The following is a 23026-nucleotide window of genomic DNA, read 5'->3' as shown; positions in this document are numbered from 1 at the left end:
GCCTGGGGAAAGAATTCTGTGGCCAAACAAACTCCAGTGCAAAACTTAATCTTTCCCACTATATGCAGCTACATTTAACAGTACAGCATATTTTCTTTTTCCTCCCCTCAAGTCCTACAAAAGCTCATTACCATGAAGAGCTGCTCTGAATCCTCAGCCTAAGAGAATTGTTGGAATGAGACACAATCAGAAAGATGCCCAGCTCAAACAAGCCACAAGAGGAGTTTCATGCTCATTAATCGGATTGATTAAATTTGCTTGACCACAAATAAAATTTACAACCTACCTTCTATGGTGGCTTTTCAGATTTCAAAACAAATAAAAAGATGATTAATAAATACAGGGTATGTATATAATTCCACAAATGTGGACATCTGCTATGAGTCACTTTCTCTTATGAAGACATGGATTCACCTATCCTACCCTGAGGCCACATGAAATGGGAATAACCCTTTCCAAGTTGATTTTTTTTCCTTTTTTCCTCTCTGTACTAATTATAAACAAAGGCCACAGCTACTGGATTCCTAACATGGATGTTACAGTGATAAGAAAAAAGCAGTGTATTAACCTAATCCTAAATATCCTCTACAATATCTCCGTGACAAAAGCTTGTCAAATGAAATTACCTGGAGTAGTAATGGTATCAGGTACCAGGTAGAAAAACTAAAGTACCTTTTTGTTAGCATTTATTAAATATTTTATCTTTTTTATCCACTTGAGCCAGCTGATAATGGCTGATTCTTATCTATACATTCTTTACAAGAGAATACAAACACAGTAACACATTTCATTAAGGATTTATACAATTTACAGTAGTTACAGGCCCAGTTCATAAAAAATGTGTGTTTTTTCAAATGAATGCAAATCTCAAGTGCAAATAATTTTGAAAGAATTTAAATTTCATATACAGTTAAGGATTTTAAATGCTATTTATCTTTGTACTATACTGATATGAAAGTGCAGGGAAGACTGAGAACAAGTTTCAGGATTCTTAGATCTTTTATCTTTGACATACCTCTAATGTGTCTCCATCTATTTCTCCTTCTAGTTCCAAAGTACTCCCAACTGCATCAGACAAAATTTCTTTCACCAAACCACAGAATCTAAAAAAGAAATAAATAGCGTAAGATCAAAGAAGAATACCCTTTTGGAAGCACACTACACAGATTCTTGCAAGCTGGGCATTGCTTTCAAGCTAATAAATGGACTAGCATGTTTACAGCTTTCTTTCATTACTGACTTTCTCCACATTTATCCCATTTTAAATGATGAAGAACATCAAGCACACACTGAAAAGCCTCATTATTTATAAAATTATTTTATTTGCTGTAGCAGAATCCAATAGCTACTTGTTATTGTGATTGCATAGTAGATGCAAATCCAAGACTTTTTCAGTACATGTTTGGCTGCAAGTGTGATTACTCAGTATTTCAAAAAATCAGATGTAGCTTTTTGTCAGGCATTCAGAAAGCCAAAAGTATAAAAGTTGTAACATGGCTAGAACAGGGTTTTAACTAATTTCTAGTTCTCTGGGGTGGAGACACTCAAGTACAAGAACATTCTTTCCTGTAGTTCCCTGCCTGAGCCACTCATTTTTTTCCAAACTCTACAAGAAATTATTAACAATTATTTTAAAAATTATAAAACATTCATCATTTCATTTCATACATCTCTCTCATTAAATCACAGAGAGACATCTCTTGAACTGACTCCTGTAGTGCACTGAATACGGCATGAAAAATGTGACCACATTTCATGACGCACAAATTGCACTGCCAAATAAAAGCTGAGGAGGTAACATGAATTTTAGTGTTTCCTACCTTTTATGCAATGCACTCTGCAAAGCTAGTAATTTTCTTTAACCTGAGTTTATTCCATGTAATACATAAGTAGTAATTATTGCAAGAAATAGTGAATATACCATTACACTCCAAAACCTAAGTGTGTTAACAACTCCCTCCTACATCATTCAGAAGGTGTATTTGCAACTACCAGTTACAAGGCAGAATTTGGTCTGTAAAAATTTAGGCCTAAAATTCAGTTTGTCCGCTTACTTTCTAGAGACAACAGATGATCAGAAAATATTTAACTACAGGTACAATCAGTAAAACAGATCTGTGACACAACGTAAGTTAGAATTTCTCCTTACAATTAGATACGCTTATTTAAATCAAACTGAACAGACACATAAGGGAACCTGAAACAATGTAGCACCTTACATGAAATGGCCAAAATAAAGAAAAGTAAGATAATAGCTGCAATTTAGATTAAACCGGTTAAGTCTTTTTCAGAGCTAATGATTTGTAGCTAAACAAATCAGAATCACACAGGAAGTCAAATGGGTCCTCTAATCACCTTAAGCATCATCAAGAAAAAATAAGTGAAGAAATAAATAATCTGTTTCTCAAGCAAAAATATTTGTTTTCAATCTTTATGAAATCAATTTTATTTAGGATATAGATGAGGCATGCAACACCCAAACAAACTGAACTCACCGACTACATTGGTTTTCTGTAGAAAAGTAGATTTGAAAGTCATCATAGTTATCATGGACATAAAGAAAACAACATCGCTCATCAAACTTGGAAATGCTGTAAAATTCACATTAGAAAAATGTTATTTTGTATATGACTATTGTAAGAAATAGGGCAAAGAGGACTTGTTTTTTTTTTAATTATGAACACTTAAACATATCTTTCACAGTTAATTACCTCAGAGAAACAGTATGTAATTATATATATATTTTTCCTTGTAACTAGGTGTTTTAAGCTTATTTATATATTCTATAATCCTATCTTCATTGTGATAAATAAACTGCTGCTCACTTTGGTAAAATACTAGTTTATCTGAGGTGCATTGAGGTTGGTTTGTTCACCTCCACTTCTACTTTTACACAATTCCATCAGACTCCTTGGTACTTGCTGACACCTCAATGGAAAGTGAATTGCTCTGACACTATTTTAGCTATCCAAACAACCTTTCCTTAAAGATTGAAAAGAACTTCAGGTTTTTATAATTCCATTCCTCCCCCAATAAATGAGAACTGGGAAATACTAAGAGTGTAACAGATCCTTCTCAGTCTATACTTTTTATGGCCTTAAAACTGTTAAACAAGTTTTGGGATGACCAATATTTACTCCAAATTGCAGCGATAATTCTGAAAAAGGGATTATTTATTGGTTATCATACCTTGCCAATGTCATATATATCCCATCTAAATGCACCGAAGCAAAAAGTGAAATGTCATAAAACACAGTATCAATATGAAAATAAATCTAAGAATTAACCCCTTACACTGACCATTTCCACTTCAGTACTTCAACTTTTTGCTACATAATCCCAAGTTGTTGGGCTTCTTAAGGTTTTTTTGTGACTTCAGTTACAAAAATTTATTACCTTCTTGCCTGATCTATTCAATCAAACTCTTCCATTTTGCTTATCTTCTACTGAGCCAATTACTTAAAATACATGACCACACTGTAGTGGCGTTGCAACACTTTACATCACCAATTGATGTTGCCTGTTGAAGCATCATTAAGGGCTACATGGAAAATGTTAAAAAAATCCAGATTTTGCCTGAAGATTTTTCTAGAAATATGTGAAAATAACACTATGTCATTCTTTAGTTTCATTTAGTATAACAATTTCCAGTCTAACAAGTCAAACAAGCACATATCCAACTTGAGAACTAAGAGACAGAGAGAGCAAGATGATTCTTCCAGGGGTAGACACAGGATAGACAAGACAGTATCTAAGTAATAATACTGCATTATAAGCATTGTCATTTATGAGGTATATAAGGTGAACTGGTTAATATAAATACAGTTTAAGAGTTTTGATGGAGTGTATTTTAACTGAGACCACAATTTTTTTAAAGCGAATGCAGTTTTAAAAATATAGTAATTTAAAGTTGTCACGTACAAAGCAAACATCCAACTCCACTAAATTTAAAAAAGATTGCCTCTTGGAGCTTTGTAATGCAGTGAGGTTTTTTAATCACTCAATAATGATTAAAAATCAAAGCAAATGAAATTAATTGCTTGCTTCCTTTTGATTAAAGTTATCTTTCTCAAAGATTAATTTCTTCGCATTGTGTTGACTGAAGGTAATTAATGTGGTACAGAAACTTTATGCTGAATTATTCTCAATCAGTTCCACAGACTTCAGTAATTCACACTGCATTGGAGTAATAGAATAAAATACCATGTAAAATTCATTTAAACCAAAGCCTGCTTTTTTTTTTTAGAAAAAACGACTGAAGTTATGATAGCATCTATGTCCAAATCCACAGTTTTAGGTTTTCAACCACCACTCCCTTTAGTCAGAGAAATACTTCTTTGCTGAGCTTACCTGCTTAGGCAAATTAAACAAGTTCAGAGAAGGCAAACCTGGGAACTAAAACTTTAGGCACCCTGAGTTAATACCAAAGCCTAGAAGCCCTCTCCTTTCAGAACTACAGAACCCATCAGGTATCTGAATTTCATCTTGTACTTGAATTAGAAGGTTTGTCAAGCACTTAAGCTGATGAAGTCACACAAGTGGCCCCAGACAAGAGTCCTTTATTTCTCTAGAAAGGCCAGATCCACCATAGAGACTCAGGAGCTCAGAGAGAAGGCAAAAGCCCACCTGGTCTTCCCTGTACTTACAATTCCTCTAGTTCTTAGCTGCAGCCTGCATAATTCAGAGAGGGGATAGGTTTAATTTTTTTTTTCCTGTCCTGGTGTTCTGTCTCTCACCCGTCTGGCAGCAAAGCAGCCCAATTTAATATACATAATCTACTTCTAAATGTAGTGAAGCATTTTGGAATTATTAACACCAAATGTGAATATCTTCTATCCTTTCAGTTCTCAGAACAATCCTGTTTTATCTCTATAATATTCTGATCTTTTTTGGTACTAATATTTTGACCCATTTACTTCTGACTAGTGTTTTCATTAGTCTAATCATCACAAAATGGAACTGTCTTAACTATTTAAAGGTTAGTCCTTGAGAAACTCCACTAGTAGATTACTTCCAGCTGAAGAATTCTTTTCTGTCCATAGCAAAAACTACATTCCTTAGTTCTCTAATAATTCAAGTATTAGCTAGCAGGTATTTAAATTAAGCCGTATCAGAAGCATTTCTGAATTCCAAACAGAAAACAGGTACCATGCTTTCCTTTACTTTTACTGCTTATGGAGGGGAGAAGTGCTAAGGGCAGTTCTTTCCTTCTGCCCTCCATATTTTTAAATGCAGAGATGGCAATAACTTCAGTGAAACTTTTAGAAAAATCTACAAAAATCAGTTACATAACAGAAAACCAAGAAGTCTACCAGAAAACACAGACACCAATACCCCTCTCAGATCTGAGTGTTCCTATGAGAAATGTACAGCTCTGCCCATGCATGGAAAGGCAAACTCTTCTGTGACATTTTAAGGCAGCTTTTAAACTTCAAGAACAAGTTTCTAACAGGCCATTGAAAGAGAGAGATGTAAGGTAGAATCCAGATTTCCCACTGAAGGGAAATCTGAAACATCCACTAAGACACTGAACTGTTTACTGACATACCAACCTTATTCCCCTAATGGAAGAAGCTGTAAAATTCCATTCATGAATCTGTTTCTGTAAAGAACAATGGGATAAAATCAACTGAAGTTTAACCATGACTTAATAGTGAAAACAAAGTCACAGCACGGTAAGCAAAATAAAGGTTTTCTGACATGATTCTTTCTTTCTTTCTTCCCCCCCATATTTTGAAATAAGGTTAATACATGGGTAAAGAACTTATACATACATTGCTATTTTACTCACTTGAGAAAAAATGAATATAAATGGCACAGGGTGGAAGCAAAGGCCACACTTCCTCATGTAAATTCAACTTGAAAAATAAATTGTGCAGCACAATTTACCAAACATCATGTTTTGATGCAATACATCTATATTTCCCATTAAACATGGAGCGGACTATGCCCTACTCTTATCTAGGCTCAAAGGGAAAGGCAAATTCACCCATCTCCCTAAGAGGTTTTGAGCCAAGAGCTTTGGCCCAGGGAACACACTGGAGGCAAAACAGAGGAAAGACAGCCTATGTCTAGGACTGCAGCCCTCCATAAATCTAATTATAGCTAACAGCTGGATCTTATCTAGCAATGTCAGATATGCACCAAAAATTTGTTCCATAAAGCAAAGTTGTGTCAGACACATTCACCTGAAACAGTGAAGTAGAACAATGTACTGGAAAAATTGTTCACAGATCCAGCTAATTATGTGGTCTTGTCCTGCTCCAACATGCTTCTTTTCCACACTGTCTCTCTACAGTTTTAGTCTATTCTCCATCTATGTTGTTCTAATATTAAGAAAGTGTGGCAAAATACATTGCAGATTTCAAGTCCTTCAATGTGAAACTGAAATTATTTCTCATTTTTAAGAGCTGACACTGCCCATAACTGTGTCTACTCCTTTCTTAATCCCCTGTGCCTTATCCAATTGATCCAAGACACCAAATATTTTATTTCTAGACACTTTTCACAGGCTGCCATTTTTTCTATTTTCTAATATTACAATTGTAAAAGTTTAAAATGCCTAGAACATTGAACACAATACTGGGGTTTATCTTTACTTTTAATCTTTGACCTGCACCTGCACTAAAATCACAGAATTCTAATGAGAAGTATTATGAGCAGACCAAATAACCCATACACTTCTAAGAGACATGGTCAAGGTAAGTTAAACCTGAATGACATCAAAACTACTTGATTTCTAATCATAGTCACTCCTTTTACTTTCTCTGTAAAATGTCATATTTTGTATCTGCACAAAAAGAGATACTGAGGCTTGGGCTTCACAGAAATGTAGCAAACTTTAAATTATTGTAAAGTGCTCCAAAATCTACACGTAAAAAATTACTTAATTACTTTATGTACAATGAATCAGTACATTTAACACACTTGCTGACAGTTTTACCATTTCAGGGGGAGAGACATGCCACAAAGACAGAGAGCTCTCATCTGCTTCACTGTTGATTGAAACATAGGCAGGTTGGTAGACTTTAGTTGGTTCTATCACCAAAACCTGAAGACAGAGATCATTTTTCCTTAATAAACCACCACAATATCTTCAGATGCTCAAACATAGACAAAAGGTAATTTTGAAGTAAGGCCTGAAAAAATTTTAAGGGAGACAGGAGGACAAGACAAGGCAGGAAAAGTCTGTGCTCTTACGAACAACAGAACACCATTATCACAGTTTGCTCTAGGAGACTTACAAGTATTTCTTAGAATGCTTTTAGGGTGGTGGGTTAATTTTTTTTATAGCATAAAGATTAAGAGAGTACAGGGGTTTGGTTCATGCAGTGAAATAACAAGCAGTTAAGTTTTTAAGTATTACGTTTAGAGTCTTCCAGTTCTTGTAATATCCTATCCAGAAACATAAAACATACAAAACTTGTTTGGACATAATATCTTACTGGAAATCTCAGTCCATTAGTTGTTTCTTTTGTTGCCTCAAAAATTATATCTAGCCAGAAAGTCAATCTTTCTTGTTTGGGTGAATGTTCTATGGTGAGTTTCTTGAAACGCTGAATTAACATCAGATTCTGAACTAATGATTTCAAGTACCTAGAATGTATTGAATTAGTGAGTTAACAGAGAGAAAACAAAATTTGACCAGATTCTAAAACCACTTAACTGACTAACACATCCAAAATAAAATGTGTTTTAGAAGCTACCACAATGGAAATGGTAGTGTTGATTTTTGCAGATTTCTGGAAAGAATAGCAAGTTTAGACAAGCCTTAAGTCATAAGCTCAATGGATGTGCATGAACAATGGCTTTTTGCAAATGGGTATAGTTACACAAGTAGTTACATGGGGATTAGACAGGATATGATGAGCTAGAAGATGGTGAGGGAGGGAAGCAGCAGCTAGCTAAACTCTGAAAACAATGGTTTCACAATCTTTTCAGAATTGCTTCACAAGGAATCATTACTAATATCCAAATTCTTTCTTATAAAATACGTGCTTCAATGGGATATAACCTGACAATGTTGGATAACTTAATTTCGTACCTTCCCTCTTCCTTCTTGTAATAAAGGAACAGCATAAAGTCAGAGTTGCAAATAATCTAAGATAAAAAATCCAGTTAAGTTATCTATGTGACTGCAAGATTTTTTAAATTACTGTCTTTCCCCATAGTTTAGTACTTGAGCAACAGCCTTTTACAACATACCACACTGGAGGTTTCAGCTTAAAAAGCTTCTCTGCTGCTTGTACTGCTTTACCAACATCATTTGCCAGCATGCTCACACTGAAGAACTGTCCCACATCCCAGTAATTGTTCATTTTTTCTAGGCTTCCTTTTCTTCCCAATAAACTGTTTAACCGTACACCTGTAAAATTCCAATTAGGAACGACAATTTTCTATCAGTAAAACACTCTTTTGTATTTTTTACTGGTAAGTTGATCAGTAAAAGACTAATTTAATACTTCATTAAGCATTATTGATGAAAACAAAGAGGAGTAAGTTTTCCCCAGAAAACAACATTGCACAATACAGAGAGAGGATCTGCAAATCATACACCCAGTACATTTCAGGAAACCAGAATTCCTACTACAGTGCTGAAAAACCTCTTTTGCTTCCTGTCTGGGCTATCTGCCTCCTGATTTCCAGTGTAAGATGCACAAACCTGTCCTCATCTGCATTTACTGCAAAAGAACCATAGCTAGAGGTTCACACAAGTCCACCCCAGAGCAGGGTCACAGGAATGACTTAAAGCCTCCTTTGCACTCTTAACATTTAAGGTTCAAATATGCATTTCAGACAAGACCAGATTCCAAATATAATGTTCAACCATCAACTCCCTGGGAAGACCTGCATATCTGCTTCTGTTATGGGATTTCTTTGAAAATGAAAAGTGATGTGTTTTAGTTAGCATATACATGGAAGGTGTGACTGACTCTAGGTAGACGACAAGTAACTGTCCTCGTAGATCCTTCCAGGCAATACTTCTTGTGGATCTCTCAACTCAGTGACAACAGAAACCCTTTGGATCCTTTCCTGGCACTCCTGAGGAGAACGGGGACACACTGTCTCTTCCTGTCTTTGCGCCCTGTTGGCTTTGCAATGGGATAATCTCTGTGGTGCAGTAAAGGCAGTTTACAGATGGTGCTGAAATAGGTCCTTTTGTTGTTCTCCCATCTCTGGGGCCCTTTAGATGGGCAATGTTACATGAAAGCTGCCGAGGCAGCCAGAAGGAATATGTGTCTTTGAGATCTCTGTGCTTTAGACTGCCATCCAGGACCAACCACAAAAAATTCTGAGCCACCTTTCTGTCTGTGCAACCCATCACTCTAAGTGTTTTTGTTTTCTTCATAGGGAGAGAGGCAGAAAACTTGTCTGTGGCACTATGTGTGGTATTTACCTATTTTTCTCAGTTCCATTGAGCTTTCAAACTGTTGTCCTGCAACAAGCAGCAAAACTGCAAGGTTAATCCCAGAGTACAGAGTTGGCTGGAGTTCAAATCCTTTGCGATACCTGCAGAGAAGAGTGAAGAGCTCACATTTCATTGTTTAGGAGAACTGAAATATTGCAAATTCTTGGTACTTCAAGCTATTGATTTACTGTAAGGATTATATGGCTAGTTGGCACCAATGGCCCCAAACCCTTTGTTTTGAAGCTTCATATTCATTAAAGGTAACTGAGACACAGCTGACACAGGCTGAATGCCTGCCACTTGCTGGTGCAGGATCAAGAGATCCACCTGAAGCTTGCAAGTTCACTGCTACCCATTCATGTTGCACAAGGAAAAGAGAGGTGGTGGGGGAGAATATTTCACAATTACAGTTCAAACCCACATTGCTAAAATTATTGTACTCAGAAGTATGATGATACAAACATACCTGTATGAACAGTATGTCAGTGAGAGCCTGCATGCATATGCATGCCTTAATGTCTTAAGAAAATTTATAACACAGTTTATAATTATTTTTCCTTATATACAGTAGATCATTGCCTTTCCTGGGGAGCCAGCATCGAAATCATAACAAATATAACTCCTCAATCTCACTAGTAAAAATCTCACTAGTATTTAATTTTGGCCTTGAGACACACTAATTGTATATTTCCTTAACAGAGACATCGGTTAATCAACATCCCTCCCAATAAAATGCATAAGTCCATTTCCAGGAGAGTTTATAAAGAGAAGCAAGAAAATACATCTACAAAGATCTGATTCTCAGTAAACTTATTCAAACAAGACCCTGAGAAACAGAGATACGTAGAACAACTGATCTAATTATTACAGTCCTGCTTTTCATATTCAGAAATAAAAAGTCTGAAAATATTTTGAAACAGATTTTTTGTTGGTTTGATTTTTTTTTTTCTGTTACCATTCAATGGAATGATCTCGACTACTGGTATCTTTACAGTCAGAATCAAGAAACATATCCTTGTAGATCCTCCCACATAAGCAAAACATGTCTGGAGCAGGGTGATCACAGGTCTGCAGGACTTGAAGCATAACTTGTAGTGCCTTCTCTCTGTCACCTGCATTATTTCTTCTGAAATCAAATACAGAGAATAAAATTAGTTCAGACCTGAAAGAGTAACTGCAAGATGGGAGAGGAACAGTATTCCTCATCTATCCCACAATCCATCCATCATTACTATACACACACTTGTCTTTATTTAGACTGAGACATGATTGTTGGTTGACTGATAAAATCCAAATTCACTCTCCTATCATTGGTCTATCCATGTAGCTCACAAAAGAACTGATGCAAACCCAGAACTCCTCTATGATAAAAATCTGACACCTAACTTGATTCCTTCCTGTGTGCAATGAGAAAAAAGTGCTTGTTTAGTGTTTGTTCCTGACAACACTTAACAAAAATGGCCATTCACAGCATTTAGTGTGACAGATCATTCAGCTATGTTCAAGATTTGTAATCTTGCATCCAGAGGATCCAGACACAATAACAGGAAACACCAACTAATTGCAGAAGCCAGGTCAATCCAATCTTACCCAAAAGAATGACAGAGCTCAATATGGAGCTTTTGAACTGCAACAAGAATAAAAGGGCAAAATTGAAATGTATTTCTTAATTAAAATTCTTCAGATTAGAAAAAAGATTTGGAAAACAAATCTTTGATGTGCTATGTGATATGGCATCTCTTGACAAATATTTAAGTATCGTGTTAATAAGAAAACAGTGATTAAATTACATTTCCATTCCTTATTATTATTAAACAATTGGAATTTTTGCCTCCATGTACCTTGCTGTTTTTCTAAGTTTAGAACTCAGTATTTACTGCAAAAAGTCACTTAGAACAAACAACAATGTCTATTTGCAAGAGTAATGCAAACACAGCTTAAGAGTTTAATAGCCTCTTCAATACTTTTTTTCATCACCAGAGAGATTTAAAATATTTACCAACCCCTTTTTAGAACTGTTTACAATTTTCCAATCCCCACCTAGGTATCCATGAACAGGCCTACAAGAACTATGACTACTTTGTCAGCAATACCACTAGCAGAAAATGGTTTCTGGTAAATTTATTACTTGCATGCCCCCAAAGGATTAATATTTACTGTAAAGGGGCTCTGTCCCTTAGGTAACCAGCTGATGCAATAAGATCAGTAACAACACATGTGTAGCAAAATTCAGGCTTCTGTGCATGTTAGAGATGGAGAACATATAATAAGATTAAACAGATTTGTAGCTGGTTGTGAAGTTTTTATCCTGCCTTTGATGTCACTGGCAGAGCATAAACTTTCACAGCGAGTACTTGAACACTTTTAAAGCTTTTTTTCTCCAGGTTAACTGCTTTTTAATAAATACTGGTCTTCTCTAATGACCACACAAGGAGAAAGTTAGTATCTTTTTTCAGTTTTACAAGAAATAAACAGGAGGTAAAAACTGTGGGGGTAAGTTATCAGCTTCTAAATGCCAAAAAGAGAGGGCAAACAAAGAAAAAAACCCAAACAATCTGAAAGATCACACAAAGCTACAAGCAAGTTCTCTCAAGTCAGTATGAAAATATTCTGTGGGCTAATATGCAGAACCTGTTATGCTTGACCAAGACAGATTTTCATTTCTTATTTCAGAACCCACACTTTGTCAGGTCTGCATGCCTGACAGCTCATAATTTGTTTCAAAGTGCCTTGAAAAAGACACATGGTGTTATCAATAGAGTAAAAGAGATTACTTTAAACCCCTGAGGCTTAGCACTGACTTCTATTTTTTTTAAACCAATCTCAACTATGTTAGCTTCCCCGTGCTCCCCAGCCCCCATTTAAAGCTCCACTAGAACAAATCACATAAAAACATGTCATAAAGGATTGCTGGAGGTCATCTAATAGAATCTCCCTCTCACAGCAGGTCCATAGCCCAGCGCTACGGGTTATGGACCATAGACCATGGTAGCCTTGACTGAAAAGCTGAATTTATTAAACCTCCATGGATGGAGATGCCACAGCCTCTCTGAACAGGGAAAGCTGAAATACTGTATATGATGATGCACAGGCACGAAAAGGAAGGCAGAAAATGTTCTCTTTATGGATTAACTTGGTGCAGCAGGTGAGATTTGCAAAGTTTATCCCCAGAATATGAAGTTTTATAAGCCAGAGCAGAATCCCAATAGGCTGCTACAGAAAGGACCCTACCAGGTCATTTTACTGTTCCTTGGTGGTTACAGGCCACCTTACACTGAAATGCAAATGTCCCTTATGGCATCACACAAACAAGTCAACTTAAGGAATGAAATAGAATTTGAAATAGGCTTTTTCAATGGTGCTCTTCAACACACAATCTGTTAAACTCTCCATATCTGGCAGAAGATATCTCCTACCTTAAAGAAGTTTGCATACAGACTCAATGAAAATATGAGCTACTCTTCATCTTTTTTCTGGGTTTAGGGGGCACAGTTTTTAGAATCACTATTCAAAATCTGAAAATTCTTTCAAAATACAGTTTCAATGGTCAATGAGGTAAGAAAAAGAGTACTACTATAATTTATTTAGACACTATATTAAAAAAATCCCACATGCCTTGGAAAGTGTTTCATAAAACTATTTTTTTCCTCTTACTAGTTTCTTTGTTAGCACATTTTAGTCCTCTTACTGCAAACCTTACCTTGTGAAAACTTGCAGAGAAACCAAACAGAGAAAATTTACATTATCTGGACATGACAGCATCAGAAACTGCTGCTAGGTCTGCGAGTTACTTCCAAAAACTAGGGCAATTATGAAAATATCCTAGGGCTAAATAAAATACTACCAAGTCTCCCCTAGCACAGTGTTAGGAATTAAAAGGAAATGAACAAGGAGTAAAAATTAAAAATGAAAAATCATGATGCCTTTTACAAGTACCTGGCATATTAATCTTCAGTACTATGTACAGTTTTATTTAAAAACTATTTATTTAAAAACTAAACTATTAGGATTAGGGAAAAAAATTCAGATAGACTGAATGATCAATGACACGGAATTGTTTCTGTATGAAGAAATCTTCAATGCATGAAGGTTTTCCAGACAGAAATGGCTACATAGAAATTATTTTTCTTAAAACAAAAGTTGGCCTGCAGGGCACCTTTTTAGCATCTAATGACTTCCTCAAATTTTCTGCCAGTGTTCTGCTGCCAGTTTAGTTTTCCCTGACAGCTTGTATCCTCCAGAAACTGCTGGCTGATTCACTTGCCAGTTTTCTAGCTTGCTCACTGCAGTTTTGCCATGTGATTTATCTGTCTGCTGGCTCTACCTTGTTTCTTCAATCACAGAAGCAGTCTTCTCACTTCCCTGGTCTACACAAGCCTCTTGCATCTGTCTCCTTGTCTTATCCAACTGTCCACTCCTCCTTTACCTCTCTGATTTTACTCTGTAGGGCAACAAACTCCTGTTACAGTATCTCACCTGAAGTAACACCTGGAACACACAATTTAAAAAAAATAAAAAAACAAAACAAACTTTTTTTTTTCTTTGATATCATAGCTCCTTTCTTGTTCTCCAAATCCACCCTCTTGATCGTGAATCCTTCTCTACACTCCAGACTTCATAAGGAGGCCTGGTGTTAAATATTCCTAACAAAAAAGATCTCCCTGCTTCACAGACTGGTTTTATCGGCTTTAAAGAATTGGCATGGTTACAGAGCCAGAACGATATTCAGCGAAACAGGCCTTTGCCCAACAAAGTTAACAGGAGCAGCATGGATTTCACTGGGACAAGAACTAGTTCACTCTATAGGTAACAGGTGGTGTAATCTTTTTTCCCCTCTCAGCTTTTTGTTCACATCTTCCCTTGTATGGCTTGTTTCCATCTAGCTAGATAGAGAAGACTATATATAACAAACAACTCTTGTATTAATGAAAAGTATTTTCTCAAGGGAATCCACATTTGGTTTCCTTTTCATTTCATGTCTTAATGACTCCATAGCAGATGATCTGAATTACTACTAATTGTACAGAAACCTGCAGCAAAAGCATATTAAAAATTCTTATTTATTAGGAAATATGAGAACTCATTTCAATTAGAGTTAGTACTCACTTAAAACCAGAAACTAATTTTTGAGTTAAGATACATATCACTGAGGATGTAATTTGCTTCTAGAATCTTCAATATTTGAAACAGTGAATGAGGAAAACAAGACCCCAAATTAGGCTTTGACAAGAACTAAATTTGCAAGCCTTCAGACAGATACAACAAAGAAAAAAAAATAGCTTTTTCCCATCCCTCATATACACTTCAGGTACTTCATGAAAGCCAGGCATATAAAATGATGAGGCCCATAATGCGTTTTTTTTTACTAAATTTGAGAAAAATCACAGAACAGAACATTTTAAATACTCCAGTGCTTATCAATGGGAACAATTTTCTGTGGCTACTATTATTCACAATTACTAGTATTATTCACAATTACTAGCGATTTTCTACTTGCACCCTATTACACCCTTCACTTGTTAATTGCCTTCTTTTATTATGGTAGTGGAATATGTTGCTCGTTAAAACACAGCATGCTGAGTTAAATAATAGTGACTGCAGCTGTCCTCATCTTCAATAGAAAGGAAGATAGCAATGCCCTGGAAAGAGACTGAAATTTTTAGAGTTCTGGCCTCCTGCCAGGACTGGGTTTGGTTTTAAAGTCTACTCTGTTTTAAACAGAATTTGGTATACCCTTGGGCCTCTTTTCAAGCTTCCAGGACATTATAACTCCAGCCCTGGTAAATAAGACCAATTAGAAAATTCTCCTTACAAAGCGCTTGCCTCCCAGGCAAGGTGTACCCATGGACTGAAACAAACAGCCATCCAGATCTGGAACACCCAGCCCTCAACTGCACAGCATCTTACTTCATACCACAGCTGTGAACACAAATATTGAAAATACTCATGTTGCACATTTGGACTGAAATTATACCTGAAGATGTCTAAATTAAGATACAATTAGACTTATATCTCAGCTAGGAGGCAACAAGGAACAATGTCTTAAACCAGCCCGTGTCTATAGAGAAGAGAGCACTCTCTGCTCTGTTCCTGTGTTACATCCAAATTACTTAACTGAGGACACTGGAAAAGCAATAGCCCTTTGCTCCCTAGGACTTCTAAACAAGCATCTAGGATAGTGGTGTATTCAGATTACCTAGAACTGGAAACAAGCACAAGCCTGTCATTGCAAACATCCATTGTTAGTCTCTGATAATAGACATGAGAGACAACAAATCCAAGATGCTCACAATTCTGCTCTGAAATAGCAACCAGAGGGGAAGACAGCAATCTAGGAGAGGGGCTGTGCCTAAACACCTGCCATATGAACCAGGATTCCAGAAATCATCATGAAAGTATCTGCCTGCCCTACATCTGACAGTAAGTGCCTTAGCACCTGTCTGCACAGTGCCCATCAGTGAGGCCCAGGCTTGCTCTGCTTATGATCCAAGCCAGGTCAGACTCAGGCTGGCTCTGGGGCAGAGGACATGCAGCTAGGCTGGAATGGCTCAGAATCTAAAGTAAAACCTTAGCACTACTTGTTAACCTGGACCTACACACAACTGTGCTTCACACTGGGCTTGTGTCCACCTGCTGAAGCAGCAGAGCCCTGAGGTGCCCAGAAACAGCCCTGCAGCCCTTCCTGCCTTGGCACTGGAATAACTCTGACTGCACCAAGCAAGTGAGACTAATGGCCAATAGAACTGTTACAGAGTCCAAGAGGAAATAAACTAATTACTCTCTCTGGATCACAGGTAAAGTATAATTTTTTATGAAATTAAGCACACATTAACATTCTGCAGGGTCATATAGTCTTACAGCTGCTAATTCTGCTCTGCATATGATGTATTTTTTTCCCAGCAGTCTCAATCAGCTGTACCAAGCAACATTAATATTGTTCTGTATGTTGAAATTAATAGAATATGAACTGAAAATATAGTTCTTTATTTTTAAAGATAGGTTCTGACAGAAATCCCTAAAAATAATATGGTTTTAAAAGAGAAAAAATTTGGGATTCAAAAATTTCATGGAAGCACAACGCTAACTTCAACATTTTAGGGATCATTTTGAAGTAAGTGGACTTGCTCAAAAAATGTTTAAGTCTCAGCTTTTGAGTTTTGTCCATCATTTTGCTTGAAGAAGGCAAAAACACCTGCAGAAGCTAAATTCTGCATCCTTACCAATGAAAAACCAGTAATTTATTTCTGAAAAACCTTTTCTACATAAGTGTTTAAATTGTTCCCAAAAGAAAACAAGGAGAATCATGCTGGTTTGGCTTAATAATCAATTTAATGAAAGCTGTTGACAGGGAAAGCAAGTTCATGAGCAATTAATTTTATCTTGTCTTACCAGGGTGCTATTGGCATTGTCAAAACAGAAGATTTAATGGCATGGATTTCACATGCTGCTCAAAATAGATAGAATTTGAAGACCAAGACAGTAAAGGAGCTTGCCAATTTTGTTATGCACATCTAAATGAAAAAGTTTTAGAAACTGATTATATGAAGACATTACCTAAGGACAAGACATGATTCTAGCATTATTCTTACTGGCAAATTTAAATATTTTGAGTCAAATTCCTGAAATAATTCTTTTAAAGTTCTGAAAAATAGGGCTAAATCCATATGCAGTATTTTTCTGAGCAATAGTTTAGTGTTTACTCTTGTGTTTGATGAAACTGTCAGGACCAGATTTATCACCATTTTCCAGAAAATGCCATAGGAACAGTGTTTCCAGATCTATTATTAAGTTCTTAATCTCTTTGATTTATGCCATCCTGATGTTGTCCCATGCTAAGTTTTAGTTAGCTTGTAGGTCACAATCTTTAATAGTATGCGGATTGCATCTAGCCAGTTACTTTTATTATTACATCTGATTTCATTTGCATAAAATCTATTTTCTCTGACAATCCTAATGTAAATTCTTTAAAAACTGAGTAATTATAATACATAGGTACTACAAAAATCTGTACCTAACTAGAAGAGTTCAATAATATTTCAGTGTTTCCTAAAGTAATCACGTGGCTGCAGGTCCTCATGACCATCCAGCCTTCCAAGGAAACTCCATCATGAATGTGTATTCATGGATCAAGCAGTACTTGCTACCTATTACTTTAACAAATCACTCATAACTCTATCCCACTAAACTTTTGAAGACATTCAGAATAATCTGTGACTCAGATTAAACAATCTCAGACTGATCAAGAACCCCTTGGTATCACTGGAGTCTTTTGCAGTTTGTCAGGTGGTCTTTGAAACAGATCCACTGGTTATTGACAGAATGATGGTTGTTGGAAAACAACAATTTCAAAAGTTATAAACTGTCCTGGTGCAGAGCAAGTATGGGATTAAGGAGAGAATGACTGTGATGAATATCAGTGTGTGCAGAAAGGGAAGGGAATTTGACATTATCTGCACTATAAATTTATATATAAGGCCATATGGAACAGCAATAAAATTAAACAACTTCAATCAATCATCCTTACCGATTCAATGCAAAAGCATAATGAAACTTAATGTTGTGTTGATCAGCCAGATCACAGGTAGGAAGCATTTCTAGTGTTTCTACCAGCTTCACCATAGCATCATAGTCCTGGTATGAAATTAAAATAAATAAATAAAAAGGATTGAAATGGAATAAGATGAAAGGAAGAGAGCATCACTAAGCTAAAATGTATCATGATCACTAGACAGTTTCTCAGGTGACTGTTCCTAAGAGTCAGAGAAACAGCCATGAAGGCTGTGTAGGAACACATGGGGATTCTGTCTTTCCATGTCAGTGCTTGCCTTTTCCTCACCACGATGCCCAAACTACTGAGTCCCTGTAGCCAGTTTGATCAATTACAGAAGAGGAGGTGACAAGTCTGACTTTTTCAAGGCTTATTAAGATCTTCTGATGAATGACACTTCACCAGGTCACCATGGACTCAACCACAGCTGTCTCTGAAGTACATCAGCCACTGGTGCACTCATTTTGGTTTCTCGGGGGTAACTAACATCTACAGTGCTGAAGAGACCAGTTTACTGACATTTCAAAGGGCCTTGTGTTACTTAATCTTTTTGTTCAAAACATGTTTTGAGATGAGTACATTTCTCAAGGGAGACCTTTCATGATCACCAGAGCCGATCCAAATGAAGTGGGATAAAGTGCTGAAGGAAAATACGCATTTCAGAATAGAAAGTTTGCTGATGAAGAATGATATGGTCAGCCATTGCTCTCAAAACCCATTTATACACAAGAAATAACCAACTTAGTTCCTGATGGGACAAAAGTTCTATAGAATGGTTGAAATTATATTTGAAAATGGATGTTAAATACACAGACTATCAATTTGGAAATACAGCACACAGGCTATGTTTAAAAAAAAGCAGGATTTATTTTAAAAAACTAAAACAAGAAAAAAAGATGCAGTTATATTTTAAAAGCAAATTAGTGTTTCACTGAATTATAGTTCTCAATTTGGGCATCTCTAGCCAATAGATGGTCATAACAAATGTATTTTCTTAATTTCAAAATATATTTACCTTTATGGGGGGAGGGAGGAAAAGTAGGAAAGAGAAAGGCAAGGCAAGCATCTTGATTCAGTAGGGATTTTTGCTTTTTTCTTTTTAATGAAGTTAAAAATTACTAAAAACTAAGGGAGAGACCTTGGGAAGTCACCTAATCTGAGTCTCTTGTTCCCAGGCAAAATAAGATCCTCTACCCCCTTAAACTGCCCAACAGAAAAGCCAAACATAAACAATGTAACAACTGCTCCCATTTAGTGTCAGCTTTGAATCATTGCTTAACAAACAGTGATGAAACACAGGAGAAAAATCAAGAGCCAAAATTTCACAGTAAAATAATCTACCTTAGTCTTTAAGCACATACCTGAATATCTCTGTAGGAAAGAAGCAGGTTTATGACAATGTCAGAAGTCAGCACTTCAGTATTATCCATACGAAGCTTAATCCTGGCCAGCTCCTTAGCCAGTTCATCTCCTTGGTACTTCTCTCTAGCTTTTCTAATGTCATTTAGCAGTGTTTCTTTGTAATAGGCACTAAAGAAATAAAAGTTAGACAGAGGAGAAGAAAAAGACTGCTAGACATTTCTTATGAAACATGGTTATGCTCCTAATAAAATGTATACATTCTAATAAAAAGTATAATTTCTTCAGAGTGAGGTCCACATCAAATGTTTCCATATTTTTAATAACTACTTACAAATACTCCACCTTGCCCCATGTCAGACTGTAGGGCTATGTATCAATATCCTTATAACCAGGATAATGAGGTAATTTTACCAACACAGGAAAACTGGAGCGTTTCTTTGCCCCATTACTAACTCTGACAGATGTGGTACTTTGTATCATAAAGAAGGCTGCATCTGGGATAATAAACTGACACAGGCAAAAACAGCAGAGTGATGTAAAAAGGAGGTATATTATTTTATCATGAAAGTTGAAAGGAGACTTTCAAACACAGAAACTAAAACAAAAACAAGCCAACAAAAGCTGATTTAGTTGCAATCTCTTTGATGAACATAATACATACCATGTAAAAGCCTCCAGTAAATTATCTTATTTACACTGATATCAGTGCACAATCCAACACCAGCACTTTTGAAAATTGAAAAATTATATCTATATTACCAGCATGACAAATATGAATGGCCTAAACCGCCTATTTAAGGGTAAATTTATCCTGGAGTAGGTTATGGAGTATATGGTCTGGAACTTAGCAAGTGCCACCTGACAGATACTCCAGTATATATAATTCCTTTCTTGTTTACAAAAAAATCTTTCAAAGTATAGCATAAGCCCTACACATAGCAAAGAAAATGAAGTTCTCTGTCTCATACACATTATAATCAAAGCAGCAAGGTCACAGTAAGCACTACTGGCAAGCACAGTCTCATACAGTGCAAGCACAGAAATGAGGCCAAGAAATGGGCATGGAAGTGCCCAATAATCCCCAAAGACCTCAAACCCATTTCCAGAAAGATCAACAAGAACAGACTATATGTAACTGATTTGCATACACAGTGAGAAACTGATCTCCAGGGTGGAGGGAAACTTATATATAAAAAAGGTGCCCCCAAAAATTCCAAGGTGCTTGCTCTGCATTGCATCTCAGGATCAGCTGGATCAACACTGGAACCAGGATGGGTGATCTCTCTTTCTTTCCTCCTCTCTGCCCTTCTTTAATTTCTCTCTTTCTCTCTTCCCTTTCACCCTAGCCCTTTATGCAAAATCCTCTGCTGTGCCTTACACTAGGAGGTCGGGGACTAAAACACCGATTTCCATGCCAAGTGTGTAGTTTACTAATAAAACTTACAAACTTTTGCAGACCCTCTGACTTTTGTCATTTCTTTCAAACATGAGCATCTAGGAATTTTGGGTGCTCCCTTCCCCTTTAGAGTAGGATGCTACAGGAGGGTCACCCATGGGACTGCAAGGATGGGACCACAAAAGAAAAGTAGTTTCTTAGGCAAGCCTTTCACTTGGGTGGGATGGCAATGGGGAAACAAAGAAATCTGAGGGCCCTAGGAAAATTAAAAACCAGAAACTCAGTCTCTCTGAGCATTTTCCAGAAATACAAAACAGGAATAGCTGCAGAATACAGGGTGAACAATGGAGAAAGAAAGACCTCCTTCTCCAGCCCCAATTCTTAAAACTCCAACAGTCCCTTGTAGAAATGGCTAAGGAGTATCATGTTTATTAAGTGATACCAGAAGATTAACATTTAAACATAAAAACCATGAAAATTACAACTGAATGCCCTTTGCTACCATGTATATATTTTATCTGATGACAGAAAAGGACACTTTTTGGCTTTGAACTCTATGAAGAAACTATGAGCTTAGCTCCTATTACAACCTTATGCACTGTATTCAAACTTAAGCCCTTTATCTTACCCATGAACTGTCTTTCCTTTCTGGAAAGTAACTATAAATCAAATTCTAGCACAACATGGTTAGTTAACTGCGGCAACTGCAGGCCAGGAATACAAAAAAAGCAGTAACATTGGCAGCTTCTTTTAACACTATATTAAGTGCAGTGAAAAGTAAAAACTTAAATTAATGCTACTAGAAATTCTGCATCTTCTTTTTTTCGTAACATCAAAAAGAGACTATCAAAGGTTTTGGAACTATATGTGTTGTAACATTACCATGATGTAACATGGACATCCTTGAGAAGGCTGAGAAACTTGTCCACCAGTGGGACACAAAATGGCCCCAGGATATTGTCCCAGCTGGGCTGCATGTACTCAGAGGCTCTTCGCTGGGCATCACTTTCACAGCAGAAATAGTCAGCACAAGGTGTGACAATGTATGGAATAAAATAATAATTGCCACTCGAAGCCTAAAATAAAAATAGGCAGAGTTTAGAAAACAAATGAAAGTGGAAACATACTTGTGTATGCACAGAATCTTTTGCTGACAGAAAAAACAGCTGGAGTAGTGCTGATACGTAGGAAGTGTTACTGCATTGTTTAACACAAGATTTGCAAGCATTAAATTCAAGGAAATTTGTGTGGATAAGTTACAAATATTAACAAATCTTATGAATAAGGGTCCAGGTCTGTTAAGTGACAATACAACAAAACTGTTCAATATTTCCTTTTAATGTAATGCATGGATCCTAGTAGGGTCTGACAGTTACCAGCTAATGTTCTGTTCCCAAATTTTTGGCTTCAGAGATGTACTTGCATCCTCTAAGCTCACCTTGTGCTAGGAAATATTTGATGCAGAGCTCCCCACAATGAGTGAAATACAGAAACACAGACACTGGAAGGATTTTATAGAGATGTTTAATCCAGAGGAGCCTATGAAATGTCCACTGCCTGCTACCATCAAAAATCTAACCACTCAAACCCCAAAATTTTGAGATTTTTTGTAAAAGATGTAGGACTTGTAACATGAAATTCTAGAAAAAAAACCCAAAAAAACTTAGTATGCCACATAAACTGTGTAAATACAATCAAGGTGCTGAAATGGGTGAGGACACAAAAAATGCCCTTCAGAGCCCCAAACCAGCAAGTTCAGAGTTTTCAGCCCCTGAGCAGGATCCCAGAAATCAGACCACTGTGAAGGCTTCCATAGCTGGGAGAAGTACCTGTATCCCATTTGAGCTATGACAATCCCCTGCTGCTTAAAAGGAAGGTGAACTTTATATTTGAGAGTAACTAGATGGAAGCACTGAGGCTGTTCTGGTTTAGGGCAAATTAGGGAGGAAAAATGCATTGGCAATGTTGATGTCAAAGGCATAGGTCAACAGGATACACCTGCCAGGATCAAAGCATGTAGAAAAGCCATAGCCATTCATAGTCACCTTGAACAATGGGAGAATGCTGAGATGATGAAAACAATAGATATGAAGATGGCACACTTTTGAATGTATTAGTAAACTGGAAGTTAAAAATGTAGGGCATGCAGTTACTAAAACTACAGATAAAAAAAACATGTATTAGTATATCTTGTTGCTAATCTGAGTGAGGATTTAGAATTCTAAATTATTTCTAACAGATAAAGATCGAGTCATATTCTTTCCTTACAAACTCTAAGTTACATTATCCCTCCTGCAACAATATAATTATC

The 23026-nt window shown here is 36.5% G+C and overlaps 1 protein-coding gene across 2 annotated transcripts in view; it reads right to left on the bottom strand.

Moving 5' to 3' along the window:
• The window catches only part of MAP3K15 (mitogen-activated protein kinase kinase kinase 15), a gene marked incomplete at its 5' end in the record, with an annotated part of 79299 nt that overhangs the window by 21086 nt on the left and 35187 nt on the right, over positions 1–23026 (bottom strand). For both annotated transcript variants that reach the window (XM_083883083.1, XM_083883084.1), the window contains 11 exons: positions 1016–1103; positions 2496–2591; positions 5553–5602; positions 6944–7051; positions 7446–7596; positions 8206–8365; positions 9398–9510; positions 10365–10535; positions 17934–18040; positions 19319–19487; positions 21598–21791. In XM_083883083.1, coding sequence (XP_083739209.1) covers positions 1016–1103; positions 2496–2591; positions 5553–5602; positions 6944–7051; positions 7446–7596; positions 8206–8365; positions 9398–9510; positions 10365–10535; positions 17934–18040; positions 19319–19487; positions 21598–21791 — 1407 coding nt within the window. The remainder of the gene's footprint in view (positions 1–1015; positions 1104–2495; positions 2592–5552; positions 5603–6943; positions 7052–7445; positions 7597–8205; positions 8366–9397; positions 9511–10364; positions 10536–17933; positions 18041–19318; positions 19488–21597; positions 21792–23026) is intronic.

The sequence above is a fragment of the Zosterops lateralis genome (assembly GCF_965231275.1).
Source record: "Zosterops lateralis genome assembly, chromosome: 2".
Lineage (NCBI taxonomy): Eukaryota > Metazoa > Chordata > Aves > Passeriformes > Zosteropidae > Zosterops > Zosterops lateralis.
Note: the sequence above shows the minus strand (reverse complement) of the source record. Positions and strands in the feature narration are given on the sequence as shown.